The 15148-nt window shown below is 52.6% G+C and overlaps 4 protein-coding genes across 4 annotated transcripts; all 4 read left to right on the top strand.

The window, feature by feature from the left end:
* Nucleotides 1-406: 406 nt before the first annotated feature.
* On the top strand, nucleotides 407-4217 carry BO80DRAFT_426336 (putative NF-X1 finger transcription factor). Its single transcript, XM_025719739.1, has one exon. It carries the CDS (start codon nucleotides 663-665, stop codon nucleotides 4038-4040), a length of 3378 nt encoding a protein of 1125 aa, XP_025573982.1. The 5' UTR covers nucleotides 407-662; the 3' UTR covers nucleotides 4041-4217.
* A 2944-nt stretch (nucleotides 4218-7161) lies between these two features.
* On the top strand, nucleotides 7162-8461 carry BO80DRAFT_409894 (kinase domain protein; the record flags this gene model as incomplete). The annotated part of the gene is made up of 2 exons (XM_025717902.1): nucleotides 7162-7651; nucleotides 7707-8461. The coding sequence occupies 2 exons, from the start codon at nucleotides 7162-7164 to the stop codon at nucleotides 8459-8461; spliced, it is 1245 nt and encodes a 414-aa protein (XP_025573981.1).
* Nucleotides 8462-9570: 1109 nt separating this feature from the next.
* On the top strand, nucleotides 9571-11837 carry sit2 (putative siderochrome-iron transporter). Its single transcript, XM_025716969.1, has 3 exons — nucleotides 9571-10055; nucleotides 10106-10719; nucleotides 10771-11837. Exons 1-3 carry the CDS (start codon nucleotides 9787-9789, stop codon nucleotides 11706-11708), a joined length of 1821 nt encoding a protein of 606 aa, XP_025573980.1. The 5' UTR covers nucleotides 9571-9786; the 3' UTR covers nucleotides 11709-11837.
* A 558-nt stretch (nucleotides 11838-12395) lies between these two features.
* On the top strand, nucleotides 12396-15115 carry BO80DRAFT_503133 (uncharacterized protein; the record flags this gene model as incomplete). Its single annotated transcript, XM_025724368.1, has 4 exons — nucleotides 12396-12446; nucleotides 12499-13308; nucleotides 13359-14231; nucleotides 14281-15115. The coding sequence occupies exons 2-4, from the start codon at nucleotides 12749-12751 to the stop codon at nucleotides 15113-15115; spliced, it is 2268 nt and encodes a 755-aa protein (XP_025573979.1). The 5' UTR covers nucleotides 12396-12446; nucleotides 12499-12748.
* Between the last annotated feature and the right edge of the window lie 33 nt (nucleotides 15116-15148).

The following is a 15148-nucleotide window of genomic DNA, read 5'->3' as shown; positions in this document are numbered from 1 at the left end:
CAAATTCCTAGTGCATAGCGATAGTGGTGGATAGTCCTGATTCCTCCGATTTGTATATTGGATGTTATATTTTCAGATTATTTCTTGACATTATTGACTCAATATTCATCTGCATCCAGATCTACCTATACCACATATCACACACTACATAGTAATAGTATGTACGGAGTAATATGGTATGAAATGACGTCCCACTCTGAGTAATTCACAATTCAAATGACTCCCCGCCAGCCCCAATCCACCATGACTCATAATGATAAGTCCCAAGGCACCAGTCACCATGCATTGTTCGGCTTATTCCCGGCCTCTACCTCCGCCACGGCCACATCCTTCGGAGGCGAAGACCGCCGCCACCCGACCCAAGCATTGAGCTTCAGGAACAAACCCCTCCCTTCCACTTCCATCATTTTCTTCCGACGGTACTTATTATTGCCTCAGACCCCAGGCATCTGCCTGTCTCTTTTACCTTCTTCTTCTTCATCTATCTTCACGTCGCGTTCGGTCTCTGATTGGGAGAGTTCAGTCAAGCTTTCACTCACGCTCGTTCTTTTTTTCCATTTTCACTTTTCGGGATCGGCTAGCTAGATACTACTATCATCTAGTGCATGACCGCCCTTCCTCCACAGCACCTTTCGAATCCACTTCCAAGGACCTTGGAGACAATGTCCGCGTCTACTTCAGCGCCTCCGCCCGCCGCTGAGGGAAATACCCCGCGATCGAGACCCAGACCGAGACGCGGAGGGAGAGGTCGTGGGGCGCGTGGTTCGAATCGACAGACGAGTACCTCTCAGGTTCAGACTCAGGATCAGACGCAATCGCAGACAGACGCACAACTACAACCACAACCACAGCCAGGAACGCAACACCCCGCTGATTCCGCGACATCACAAATACGAGATGAGCCGCGGCCGCCGCGAGGTCCGAGAGGGAGACGGGGTAGAGGGGCGAGTGCACAGTCGGGTTTGAATGCGAATGGGAGTGGGAGTCGACGGCAGGGACAGGGCCGAGCTCGCGGTGGCGATCAGGCTACGCTTCCTGCTGGACGGAAGTTTGGAGGGAGGTTGACGAGGCCTGAGCAGGAGCAGTCTACGCAGCAGGGACAGACGATACTGGGTGGTGTGGATGGGGATGTGGACGAGGCAGGGTTACGGGCGGATGCGCCGGTGTTTATTCCTGGTGGTGGGCAGCCTGGGGAAGAAGTTCCCAAGGGTGTATCTACTGCTGGGTCTGGGAAGGGAAAGGCGAAAGCGAAGAATCAACCTCGAGCGCCGCCGCAGCCGAAAGTCACGACGAAATCGACAGCCCCAGATATCGCGACGCGGATTCATGAGGATATTGCGCATAATCTGTACGAGTGTCCGATTTGTACGAGCGAGCTGGGGAAGAGGTCGCGGGTGTGGTCGTGTGGACTGTGTTGGACGGTGTTTCATCTCAGCTGTGTGAAGAAGTGGTCGAGGAATGAGGGGGCCGCGGCTCAGGACGCGGCGCGGCGACAGGAGGAGGGTGAGAACAGTGCTCCTCGCGCGTGGCGCTGTCCGGGGTGTAATCTGCCTCAAGAGGTGTTTCCGTCGTCTTATACGTGTTGGTGTGAGAAGGAGGTCGATCCGCGGTCGTTTCCTGGTCTTCCGCCGCATTCGTGTGGACAGACGTGCTCGCGCACGCGCAAAGGATGTCCTCATCCGTGTGATGCCACTTGTCATGCTGGGCCGTGTGCGCCCTGTACGGCCATGGGCCCGACGCAGGATTGCTTCTGCGGTCAGAATTCGTCGACTAAGCGCTGCCAGGATACCGATTATGAGAATGGGTGGAGCTGTGGGGAGATCTGCGGTGACCTTTTGCCTTGCGGAGAGCATACTTGTCCCCGGCCGTGTCATGAAGGACTCTGTGGCTCTTGCGAGGTGAGGATTGAGGCGCGCTGCTACTGTGGAAAGGTGGAATCGGAGATGCTGTGTAGTTCGAAGGATGAAGAGTTGGATAGCGAAATGATGCACGAGGGTGAGGTTGAGGAGTGGGTTGGGTGCTTCAGCTGTGGAGATCAGTGCAATCGCCCCTTCGACTGTGGAATTCACTCCTGTCAGAAGAGCTGTCACGCCCAAGATGCACATCCGGCTCATTGCCCGCGGTCTCCAGATGTGGTGCTTGACTGTCCCTGCGGAAAGACGCCGTTGGTCAAGATCCCGGGATATTCGCCTCGCACGTCTTGTGAAGACCCGGTCCCGAATTGCTCCAAACCCTGTGGCAAATCGCTGCAGTGTGCGCATCCGTGCCAGAAGATCTGCCACACGGGGCCCTGCGGTCCTTGTTCGCAGAGCGTTCCCATCGAATGCCGTTGCGGACGCAACACGTTCATGACTATTTGCCCTCAAGGGGATATGGAGCCGCCTCGGTGTTTCCGCATGTGCAAGGCCGGCTTGCACTGCGGTCGTCATGCGTGCACTGAGCGATGCTGCCCTGGCGAACAAAAGGCAATTGAGCGCCAGGCTATCCGCCGAAAGCTCAAATCTCATCTTCGTCCCAGCGATGAGGACTTTGAAGCCGAACATATCTGTACCCGGATCTGTGGCCGGATGCTGAAATGCGGACGGCACACATGCCCGGAGATCTGTCATAAAGGGCCCTGCAACACCTGCAGAGAGGCAATCTTCGAGGAGATCCCGTGTAACTGCGGTCGATCTATCTTGCACCCGCCTCTGCCCTGCGGGACGCAGCCCCCGGCATGCTCGTTTCCCTGCGAGCGTCCGAAGCCGTGCGGCCATCCTCAGACGCCTCATAATTGTCACACGGACGACGAAAGCTGCCCTAAATGTCCATACCTCACGGAAAAGACGTGCCAATGCGGCAAACGAGTTCTGAAGAATCAGCCCTGCTGGTTAGCAGACGCACGATGCGGGCAGGTGTGCGGCCAGCTGCTCAAATGTGGCTCCCACACCTGCCAGAAGGACTGCCATCGCCCGGGCGATTGCGAGGATGCCACCAAGCCTTGTCAGCAGGCGTGTGGAAAGACGAAGACCATGTGCAGTCACCCTTGCACTGACCCATGCCATGCGCCCTATCCATGCCCGGAGAAGACGCCCTGCACGTCCATGATCACGGTAACATGTGGCTGTGGACGGCTTCGCCAGGAACGCCGCTGCAATGCAGCAAAGGCGGTTGTCTCCAAGGGCCAACTGCAGCAGGCGCAGCGTGGACCAGCCGTTACGCCGCTGACCTGCGATGACGAGTGCGCCCGTCTTGAACGGAACCGTTCGCTGGCCTCGGCCCTCGGCGTCGAGATTAACCCGTCGACGACGGTCTCGCAGACCCTCACCTCCACCAACCTTCCGTACTCTGCCGAAACCCTCGACATCTACATTCAACTCTCCTCCTCTTTTCCCTTGTCGACCCTGCAAACCTACGAGTCCACCCTCCACTCCCTTGCCGTTAGCACAACCGAGCGCTCCACACGTTTCCAGCCCGCCAAATCGTCGCTTCGCGCCTTTGCTCACAGTCTCGCCGCCGACTGGGGCTTCTCCAGCGAAAGCTTCGATCCGGAGCCGCATCGCCATGTTTTCGTTCTAAAGCCCACCCTCTGGACCCCACCGATATTCGGCATGGGCAACGGCACAGCCATTGGCATTGGCGGCATGAGCGTGGGCGACTGCGTCAAGCTTCGTGAACGACAGCGTCTGAAAGAGCAAGAAGCCCAACGCATCGCAGCCGCCGAAGCCAAAGCCCAACGGGACGCCGCGCGCGCAAACAACAACGGTTCCGGCGAAGGCGGCTGGGCACAGGTTGCCGCGTCGAAGAGAAGTAACCCTGCCCTCGGGGGGACGAGAAGCACACCGATTTCCCGGGTTGCTACCCCTGCTTCACCCTGGTCCTCGTCTATCTATGCTGCCCTGGCTACCGACGAGGGCAGTGCATCTGCCTCTACTTTGCAGCCGAAAAAGGAGAAATTGGTCCTTCGGTCGGGAGTGAAGCAGTTGCGGAGTCAGGGGGCTTCTCCGGCTGCAGTGGACAATGAGGGTGGTTCTGTGGAGGTGATGTCTAGCGATGTCTAGCATGCATTTCATTCTCATTATGACATTACTCCTCCCCTTTTGCTGTTGAATTCCATTTTTATAGTGGTTGTGGTTACTGTCCAGTTAGCGTGCATCATAGCTGGCTTTGTATTGGGCTCGTGTTCATAGAGAAAAGTTGCTTGACGGGGTAATTATCGATGAATATGATGAGTGCTGTAATAGACTTCTAGTATGGTAATCACACATTACTTAACTACGACCTGGTATCCTATCCGAAGCACTCAACTAGACCAGAAGAGAAGCCAATCTGCAGACCACAGGAATAACGGGAATGGTACAATGAAACCCGCCTTACGCTACTATTTCCTCTCCCTTACCCCATTGTCCCGCCATCATGTCGTGTATTACACAGAAACTATCTATCTTAAAATTAGATCCTCATAACGTAACGTCTAACTATATCCTTCCCTCTACGCTTTTGTCCTAAATTAACTACAAATTCCTGCTACACAAGCCTACAATCATGACTACTATTCGCTTAATATTCGTATATAGCAGTATTTAAAGCATTACTAGTTAAAAAGTCAATGTTGGGATGGATATTTGTTGTGATTTAATACTCGAAAAATGGGTCTATAGGTATACCCATCATGGAATACAGTTGATGATGATTCTGGATGGGCTTTCGGAGAACGCACGGGTCACTTTTTAGTATAGTTCTAGTCGAGATGTCTACATTTTATGGTGATTCACGGTACTAGATATTTTTGAGATATGTATTTTCAAAAGAGGAAGTCAATTATTCTTATAGATAATATCTCGATCCATCACTGACAGGGTAGGTGCTCATGAAAGAGAGTTACGAAATGGATATATCTGTTCCCATAGTCGCCAGATTGGAATTCTGTTAAGAGTTCGATTCATTCGACAATATTGGTGGATGTATGAGAATAATCGCGACCAGTTTTGCTTCCTTTTGAATGGTGGGTGGACCAGTTCGGTGCCAAAGAGCAGTGCTAGAGGACATGGCAGGCCGCAGGTAGAGAGCTATGGCGGTTTTATGTAGCGAATTCACCTATATCAAAGATTGTTCTTGGTTTAGCACGGGTTTTGTTATAGTGCATATCATATATATGCATATATATAAGATAGCAACGAACGAAAGCAAGGGATAAATACGGACAGACTGTTTAACCATCCGTTGAGTCGCAAACTCATCATACAACCTAAGTTTGTTGAACCATCTTCTTTAACATCCATCTCCTGCATGTCGCGGAGGACTTTATCGATATATTTACCTGCCCCGCTGAGTTTAATAATATGTGCAATGGCACAGTGCACACGGAGAAGTCTGGGGTCTGGTGGATCGATTGTTAAGTTAGGACTAAGGCTCAGCGTACGAGTGACGGGGAAGAGCGGATCCCGCAGGAAGGGATGATCAAGAGAGTCGATCTTATACTCATGCGGCCTTCCCGTGGGTTCGAAATAAATTCGGAATGCACCAAACTGTCGATGATGCTCAAGTGTTAGAGTAAGAGCATTGATGGATCTATCGATATTCGGTCCATCGAGACGGTGACTGAGCCCAGGATCAAACATATCCAGTATACGAAACACATTCATTTTAGCCTCGCTCTTGGAACGGTTAGAACACAGCAAATGAGTAATTATCAATGATGAACGTACCAGCTGTGACTCTCCCTGCGCCATAGTGGTCAAGCTATGAGGGAGGATGTGCGCAACTTCCAGATACTGGCATCCACCCGGTGATGCATTAATCAGAAGGTTACCGTCGTCGTCTTTACAGTCATCCTTAGCGCTGCGTTTCCTGGCTTCGTCGAAATCAAATTTATGTGATATCACACACCGGTGGTGATCACGCACCAGGCAGGCCTTCCGTAAGATTGAGACACGCTGTCTCGTGCCCACTTGCGTAGGTGTTTGACTCAAGGACAATGGTGTAGGTGTTGCTTGCGGTGTTTTAAGTGAGGAAGCCCTGACTGATTGGCCTTATTAGCAGAGCAGCGGACCAAAGGACAGCGGGTATTCATACGTGGAAGAAGAAAGTCATCGACAATATACTCAGCAAAGTTTTCGAGAGCGTCCTTTATACGCACCAACTTGCTTGGATCCATACTTCGGCCTTCAGCGAAGGACTCAAGGTACGACAGAGCAACAGCCATGTCAGTCTGTCCAGCCTCTGCAGCAGTGTTAAGGCGCTCATAAATATGTAAAAATAAGTATCTAAGAAACGTGTCTTTGGATGTCACTCGTTCAAACATCTCCATAATGAGCTTTGCGGGCTTGTAACCCCTCTGGACACTTTGGCCGAGGCCATATTCCTGGATGAAGAGATGCAGAAGTGCATGGGCCATTTGATTTTGTTGTGGAGTTAAGAGAAAGGCTGGAGAGGATGACTGATGTCGATGCTGGGCCATGATGGTAGATTAGGATAAGGACAAAGTTGCAAGGGGACTGACTGGTTGTTGACGTTGCCATCACATGCGAGGCGAGTCCAGCGTGCTCCGGAATCAGGTTAATCCGCCCTGCCATTCTGATGAACTGATTGATCACTTTCATTGAATGATCTAAGGATGACTCTCATAGTAAGTCCTACCACTGATATTGCCGTGTCTGGCCTAGTCTAGGCCAGTCAGATCATGCTAAATCTAGTCCGGGAATTAGCCAGGTGAGTAAAGTGATATGGAGCATCTACATTCTACATAGGACATACTAGTACGTGGATTCCGATCTCCATAATTTCATCGCCGGCGTTGCTGTGCTTAGCCCGCTCGACACCACCCAATCAAAATCTAAATGGCACCTCTGCCGTTCAGACTCACGCTTGCTCAATACACTTGATTGGGCAGGTATCAGTATGGCCTGGACTGTGGAACACTGGTTGGCGCTGCAACTCACGTGGCTGATTGGCTACATGAGATAAGCTTACTGCACGGCAACTCTAACATACCTTTCCACATCACCACCTCGGTCTATCATGATGCGCTGCCCCAGGACAGTCATTCGAAATTTTCGTCCTTTTTCACCGTCAAGCGCCTCCCGACTGTCGACTTCATTATCACCCCCCCTGCCCATCTTCCGTCCCTGGAAGCCAGAGGCTGGTCTCGCGCGACTGCGTGCCGCCTCTTATACAACCCGAATGTCTCACGATGAAGAACTTCGGCGAGGCGGTCATTTAAAATACAACTGGATTGATGGAGCGGAGTCACTGGAAAAGTACGGTCCAGGGGGCTATCATCCTATTATGATAGGGGATGTGCTTCGTGGGCGATACCGCATTGTTGACAAGCTGGGGTTTGGAGGCTATTCAACCGTGTGGCTAGCCCTGGATACTAGTTCACACCGCTATGTTGCTGTTAAAGTGGGCATAGCCGATTCGTCTCTGCATGAAACCGATATTCTCCGAGCTCTCACCAGCCCAGGACATGATTCTATCCCCACCCCGATAGATGAGTTTGAGCTCAGTGGGCCCAATGGAACATATCAATGCTATACCATGATCCCTGCGCAGTGCAATCTTCGAGAAGCGTCTTTCAGTCGGTTTTTCCCTCTCGAAGTTACGCGCGCACTATCAGGGGGCCTCACCCTGGCTATTGCTTACATTCATTCCCGGGGCTACGTTCACGGAGGTGAGTGATAGCGACGATTGGTGCTCAAGGCTAATCCTGATGGTTTCCTTATCAGACATCCATCTCCGCAACATCCTAGTTAAACTATCCTCGGACTTTGATCACCTGACAATTGAACAGCTATATGAAGAGTATGGTGAGCCTGAGACGGTCTCTATTACACGACGGGATGGAAAGCCGCTTCCATCAAACATTCCACCCAAGGAAGTAATACCACTGAACCTTGGAAAAAATGCAGAAGACTTTATACTATCTGATACACACGTACTTCTCAGTGATTTTGGTGAGGCATATGCCCCCGACCGAGAAATCCGCCGTGGTCAAGACTACCACACACCATTAGCAATGCGACCCCCAGAAGCCCGGTTTGAACCCGAGGCGCCTCTCTCATATGCAGCCGACATCTGGAGCTTGGCCACAGCTATCTGGGAGATTCTTGGCATGCAGGCAATTTTCAGCACGGACTTTGCCTCTGCCGATGAACTGATATCACAACACATCGATGTGCTGGGTCCCTTGCCGTCAAGTTGGTGGATGCGCTGGCAGGAGCGAAGCCGATTTTTTGACCCTGACGGTCACCCCAAAGAGGGCCGCTATATCTGGTCGGGAATTGATTTGGCTTTCGAGGAATGCGTACAGAAGTATCGACGCCAGCGTGAATGTGAGTTTGACCGGGAGGAAGCAACGGCCATTATTGATTTGATGCGTCGCATGTTGGTATTCCGGCCCGAAGAACGGCCCACCATCCAGGAGGTCCTCCAGTCCGAGTGGATGGTGAACTGGGCATTGCCTGAATTAAAACGGAGATAGACGAAGTAAATCGACCCCGATACTCAATGCGCCTGCCTTGTTGGCTCCATGTAGTGGCAACCGTGCGTTGGCTTCTACAGTATACGGACCTGTCGTGCTATCTAAGGCGATCCAGGCCGAAAAGTAAGTGCGGATGGGTGTCGGTGCTAGCTATGCTTCCAGTGTCGGGTATTTCCAGACGGTGTGAGTGAACGCGAAGACCGAAACTATTTACAATGCACAGACGAGTGGCCATACGACATCCCGTCTACCGTGGTAAATGATGGGTATTCATAACCTCGTCCTGATCCCACCTTGCCCCGGGGTGATGAGATTTGACAGCTGGGAACCCGTGCGAAATTCCCGTAGTTCCCCTGCAGGAGGAATCCGATCGGCGTCTCCGATGTGGGGATTCACGCCAAGCAGAGCCATTCGCAGACCCTTTCTGGTGTGGACAGTTAGAGTTTGCATGTCTTACCAGGAGTAAATCTGAGTCTCGTCTGGTTGAATTGTCCTTTCGTCGAGGCTTCTGCGGGATAGAGGGAAGGTTTCAGCATGGTCATTGTCACTTTGCCGCGCGTGGGAGGATCAGCGTTCCCCAAGGGAATTTACCCTTCCGTTGGGTTCAGTCACCAGCTGCGTTCTCGTATGATGAAGATCCTATTAGTCACGGTAATCCGGTAGACTTTGGTTTTTCCATCTGATTTCCATCCAGTTACACACTGGAAAGAGAATTCTAGCACTAAAATACCACCTCACTATGCTATCCAACCACGGTGTACCCGGTGAGACACGGAAATAAAAACTGTAAGCAGAACCAACCATCCGCGAGCTGAACTGTCCCCCACCGACAGGGATTACATCCCGATCGTCCAGCAAATCACACCCCTTCATCCACAGCATTAACTTTCCCAACCGAGTCACCGCCCCGATGATTGGCCCCAATGAGGGAGTTATCTGATCCGTGTGTGATTATCAGATCCGGTCAGACCAGTCAGGATCCCTGAGCAGTGGACAGTGGACACCCACCACCGCAAGGGTCTGGTTTCCCCCATGACCCTTAGGCTACTTTTAAATGGGTCCAGTCCCTGCACCGCGTCTCGTGCGGAAGTGAAAATTATTGTGTTGCACGGGTTGCTGTCATTGGATAAATATCTACGGGGTGCCTGGCAGCCGGGCTGATGTCGTTTCTTTTCCACCTGCGTCTCATATCAGCATTCCTGACTCTGTCCCTTTTTCATCCCTTTCTTGTTAGGGTGAGATTACTTTGGGTCTGCTAGAGGGTTGAATCGCCTACTGGCTTTTTGCTATATATACAGCACTGAGAATAGGATTTCAAGGATACTATGCGCTTCTTCGAAAAGTCTCCTCCGGAGATCACTCCAGAGGTGCACGCTACAGAGTCCTCGACCAAAGAAGTCGCGGTGGAATCCCGCGATGGCCACGGCATCTTTTCCGGGTCCGATCAATCCCGATTAAGCTTGGAAGCGCAAAACGAAAAGGAAGTCGAAGCTCATCCGGATGAAGTGACCAAGGATGCTCAGCTGGGGGTGCAGAAAGTCGAAGCTGCCGCCCTGGTCTGGAGTAAGCAGGCTGTCTATGCGACTTATGCCTGGTGGGTATCCTCCGATGCTATTCAACCATTTCTAACTGGAGCATGCATAGGATCTGGGTGTGTTTCTTCCTGTTGGCCCTGAATTCGTCCATCAGTGGAACGGTGATCAACAAGGCCTACGCCGACTTTATTGCCGCTCCACAGGTCAGCACGGCCAGCATCCTCTACAGTATCATCGGTGGTGTGCTGAAATTACCGATCGCGAAAACCCTCAACATCTGGGGCCGCGCGGAAGGTCTTGTCGTTTGGGTGATTGTCTACACGCTCGGGTTGATCATCCTGGCTGCTTGCGATGGACCGAATTCCTACGCCGCAGGCTATGTGCTCTTCTACGTGGGATACTCGGGGATTTATCTCGTGCTCGACGTGTACATCGCGGATACTTCGGGTCTGCAAAACCGAGCGTTCACATTCGCCTTTGCGAATACCCCTTTCATCTGCACGGCCTTTACGGGTCCGTTGGCGGGACAGTCGTTCCTGAAGGTGGCCACTTGGCGATGGGCCTATGGTGTCTTTGCCATTGTCATGCCCATTGTCTTTGTACCTTTGGTAGTGGTCCTCAAGTACTACCAGAAAAAGGCAGAAAAGGTGGGCCTGTACAAGCGCGAGCCCAGCGGTCGCACCGCCATCCAGTCCATCATCCACTACACTCACGAATTCGACCGTACGTGCCATCCCATTCCCATCCCCTGGCCCCCCCCCACTAACATCCCAGTCATCGGCGCCTGTCTCCTCATGGCCGCCTGGGTCCTGCTCCTCCTCCCCTTCAGCCTCCAACAATACGGCCGCGCCGAATACAAAAGCGCCAAATTCATCGCCATGATCGTCATCGGCTTCTGTCTGCTCTTCGTCTTCGCCGCCTGGGAAAAATGGTTCACGCGCAAACACTTCGTCCGCTACGAACTCCTCCGCCAACGCACCGTCCTCGGCGCCTGCATCATGTCCGCCGTCTCCTACTTCAGCTTCTACTGCTGGGACCTGTACTACTACGACTTCTGCACCGTGGTCTTCAACCTCAGTGTTTCCATGACCGGCTACATGACCCAGATCTACAACGTCGGCTCCTGCTTCTGGGGCGTCATCTTCGGTCTCTGGATCCGATACACCAAACACTTCAAATACACCTGTCTCTGCTTCGGTCTCCCCCTTCTTATCCTGGGCGCTGGCCTGATGGTCCATTTCCGCGGCCAAGCCCACGGCGATATCAACTACGTGATCATGTCGCAGATCTTCATCGCCTTTGGCGGCGGAACCCTCGTCATCGGCGACGATATGGCCGTCATGGCTGCTGCGGACCGCGAAGGCGTCCCCATGATGCTCTCCCTCATTGGCCTATTCTCCAGTCTGGGTGGTGCGATTGGTTACGCCGTCGCGGCAGCAGTGTATAGTAATATCTTCCCGCAGGCACTGGAGACTCATCTCCCGGCGGAGATGAAAGCCAATGCGACGGCCATTTATTTAGGTGGGTATACCGCGCAGAAAGAGTTTCCGGTTGGGTCGGCTACCAGAGATGCGATTAATTATGCCTGGGGGCGGAGTCAGATGTATGGATCCATTGCGGGGACGGCAATTTTGGTCCTGGGGTTTCCGGCGATTGCGGTGTGGAAGAATTATCGGGTTGATCGGAAGCAGAATAAGGGGACGATGATTTGATACCCTCTGGGTGGAATGTGTGTAGGATGAGTATGGGGAGGGTGTTGGGTATGTGGATGGACTTGGGTTGGTTTTATATCCTGTATTAGTATTCACTTGGTTTTGATTTATTCATCTATCGGTGTTCAGTACTCAGTACGGTGTTCTGAGATGAGTGACTCATCCCTGTAAGCTTGTAGTCTTCCGCATGTACTCATAGACCGCACAGAACTATCAGGATACATGTGGGATCCCATTTTGTAATACTATATAAAGTGTATGTTGGTCGTTATGGGTGATGTAGAGGGACATCTGGGAGTTGGTCACTAGTCTTGATGCCATGGTTATAATAAGGGTGCCGGTTGTCCGGAGTATTGTATAAGTCTATGCAATATATTCTGACAGTATTGTGAGGAGTGAAAAGCCTGAACTTGAGGTCAGAAATAGTTGTGAAACAGTTATGAATATTTATATATACTTGCTTACAGTCGCTGATGGTTATTTATAGGTATCAGATAGTTATAAATACTCCTAAGCTTGATCTAACTTGCTGTGTACTATCCTGGGATGACGACTGGCAGTCCGCGGGGCGGGGTGCTAAATTGAGCCTGTGCCTGAGGACCTCCACTAAGCTCGGCAGAATGGCCCGAACCAGAGGCGGCGTACTACGGGGGAGCTATCTTGATGATCCTCGAACCATCCGCCATCCACCATCTCTTGTCTAAGTTCTTGCATGATGCATGAGCTTACCTGTGCGGAGTATGGTAACTTCCCTTTTCCTCTTGCTGGGTGCTGACAATCATTCACACAGGCAGCACAATGGCCATCTGTTGCCCCACCATCAAGCGAGCAAATCTGCAGTTCGCGGTATACGCGGCCGGCCCGCAGCTGGGCCATGCTAGGACCATCCGGGCATGGACCACCGGAATCACCCCGACTAGAACTCTAGCCAGGGGTGGAATCGTCTCGCGTGGTGCTAAAATGACTGGGCTGGGCAATATATCTTTCCTTCTCTCCCTAGTCCCTAGCTTCAATCGTAGAGGCTGAGGAATCGACACAGGATGGGATCACAACAATCGTGGAAATGGCCCGACAAAATCAGATACGCAACCATATCCTCGCAAAAATGGGAAGAAGAACGGCCCGTCTGGACGAGAATCCAGACCCAGTTCTCGCTCCCGTTCAGCAAAACAGCGGTACAGCGCCCGCCTGACGAGGAATGGATCCAGGGTGTCCTGGTTGGAACCTGGACAGCCGGGGGGATTCTGATCCTCAATGTCATCCTGGCGCTCGTTGCCACGGGCATCAGCTACTCCATGACAGCGGACACGCGGAGCTGGATCTCCGCGGAAGTACACAATGGGCATTGTACCCTCTCGAGTCGATGGGCTACTGGGATCCATGTCATCATCAACCTCCTGTCCACCGCTCTCTTGGAAGCGAGCAACTATGCCATGCAGTGTTTGTCGGGGCCCTCTCGGGCCGATGTCGACAAAGCACACCGGAAGCGCCGATGGCTGGATATTGGGGTCATGAGCTTTCGCAACTTCAAAGTCATGACCGTCAAGCGGAAGATCCTGTGGCTGGTTTTGCTCCTGAGTTCAGTCCCCATCCATATGATGTCAGTCAATCTAGCCTTCGTCGTCAGAGAATCCTCTTAACCGCCAGTAGATACAACTCGGTGATTTCTTCATCCATCTCGACGTTCGATTACGGCATGATTTTGATTCCTGACAATCTGTCACCGACCGAGTCCCTGGTCAGCACGGACGAAGCCAGTGCCTTTTATGATGTAGTAGGCAGCACTCCAGAAGTCATTCGGACCGAAATCTTCAATGGCACCTTCCAAAACGTCAGCAATCTCGAGTGTTTGAAAAAGTACGATGTCCAATTCAACACGCACCTGGGCACACTGATTTTCGTGGCCGAGAGGCAGTACTTTGCCAATGACAGCAGCTTGCAAGCCTCGCTGTATTATGGCTCTTCGGTATATGACTACGTTAAGACCGTTGGGAAGAGCCGGGCAGAAGCGGCCATCGACGAGGGTCACTGGATGGCCGCGGGTAAAGCGTGGGACTTCTACGACGACTACAATGAAGACCCCAGCATCCCCATCTCCCACTGCATGCAAAAAACCATGACCCAGCGGTGTAGACTTCTCTTCAGCCCCTCCATCGCTCTCGCCGTGATTCTGTTCAACCTCGCCAAGGTGATATGCATGTATCTGACGGCGAAAACGGACCGCTCCGAGATCTTCTTGCGGGTCGGCGACGCCGTATCCTCATTCCTGGCCAATCCCGATCCCACCACGGAAGGCCGTTGCCTCATGTCTCGGAAAGACATGACCCGGGGACCCTATCGATGGGAGCCCGTTCCCCGTTGGAAGAGCTTCGTCCGGCGCCAAATCCACCGTTACCGCGCAGAAACCCATCCCATGTTAGAGCCAGCCCCCTGCTCTCAAGAGACCGCGCCGAGAAAGTTGCCCACTCGAAAACGATGGTTCCAAGCAGCCACTAAAACCCGCTGGGCCACGGCCTTGATCATGTCAGCTCCCTCGATCCATCGAATTTTCCCCTACTAACCACCATACCAGGTTCTCTCTCTGCATCTTAGTGTCCATTTTCATCGAACTGCTCATTAGCTCCGACGGCTGGTCCCTCGCCGAGCAATGGCGTCTAGGATTCGGCAAAGCCAACTCCAAAACCAACATCGAGTTCCCCATAACCAACATGATCTTCCTCGTTCTGATCAGTAACTCGCCCCAACTCGTCTTCTCCATCCTCTATTTCCTCTGCAACACCCTCCTCTCCTGCATGCTCGTCACCGCCGAATACAACGACTACGCCATCCACCGCAAACCCCTCCGCGTCTCCTGGCCCCAAGGCGAACAACGCTCCACCTACTACCTCTCCCTCCCCTACCGCTACGGCATCCCCTTATTCCTCCTCTCCGTCACCCTCCACTGGCTCCTCTCCGAAAGCTTCTTCTACGTCAACATCACCGCCTACGATATCTTCGGCCACCTCGACCAAGCCGAATCCACCCGCGGATGCGGCTTCTCCCCCTTCGCCATCTTCCTCATCCTCATCCTCGAGGGGGTCGTGTTGTTCACCCTCCTCACCCTCGCCATTCGCCCCTTCAAATCCCCCATGCCCATCGCCGCGCATTGTAGCGCCGCAATCAGCGCCGCGTGTCATCCGCCGTCTGGAGATCGCGACGCGGGCCTGAAGGCCGTGATGTGGGGTGAAGTTGCGTCGAATTCAGCAGACGATGGTCTCTTCCCGGTGGATCTGACAACGAGTCATGACACTGGAACTGAAGCGGAATCGGAAGCTGCCGTTGGACTCGTATCCAAGACTACATATCCTCATTGTACTTTTACTTCCAAGGAGGTGACGATGCCTCGGACGGATCGGTTATATCGGTGATGTTAGATATTCGTATTATGAAGTATTGAAATT

The sequence above is a fragment of the Aspergillus ibericus genome (genome assembly GCF_003184845.1).
Source record: "Aspergillus ibericus CBS 121593 unplaced genomic scaffold BO80scaffold_27, whole genome shotgun sequence".
NCBI lineage: Eukaryota > Fungi > Ascomycota > Eurotiomycetes > Eurotiales > Aspergillaceae > Aspergillus > Aspergillus ibericus.
Note: the sequence above shows the minus strand (reverse complement) of the source record. Positions and strands in the feature narration are given on the sequence as shown.

Coding starts and splice junctions, on each gene's coding strand:
- BO80DRAFT_426336 (XM_025719739.1), top strand. CDS start 663: ATGTCCGCGTCTACTTCAGCGCCTCCGCCCGCCGCTGAGGGAAATACC.
- sit2 (XM_025716969.1), top strand. CDS start 9,787: ATGCGCTTCTTCGAAAAGTCTCCTCCGGAGATCACTCCAGAGGTGCAC. Junction 10,056..10,105: donor GTCTATGCGACTTATGCCTG/GTGGGTATCCTC, acceptor GAGCATGCATAG/GATCTGGGTGTGTTTCTTCC. Junction 10,720..10,770: donor CTACACTCACGAATTCGACC/GTACGTGCCATC, acceptor CTAACATCCCAG/TCATCGGCGCCTGTCTCCTC.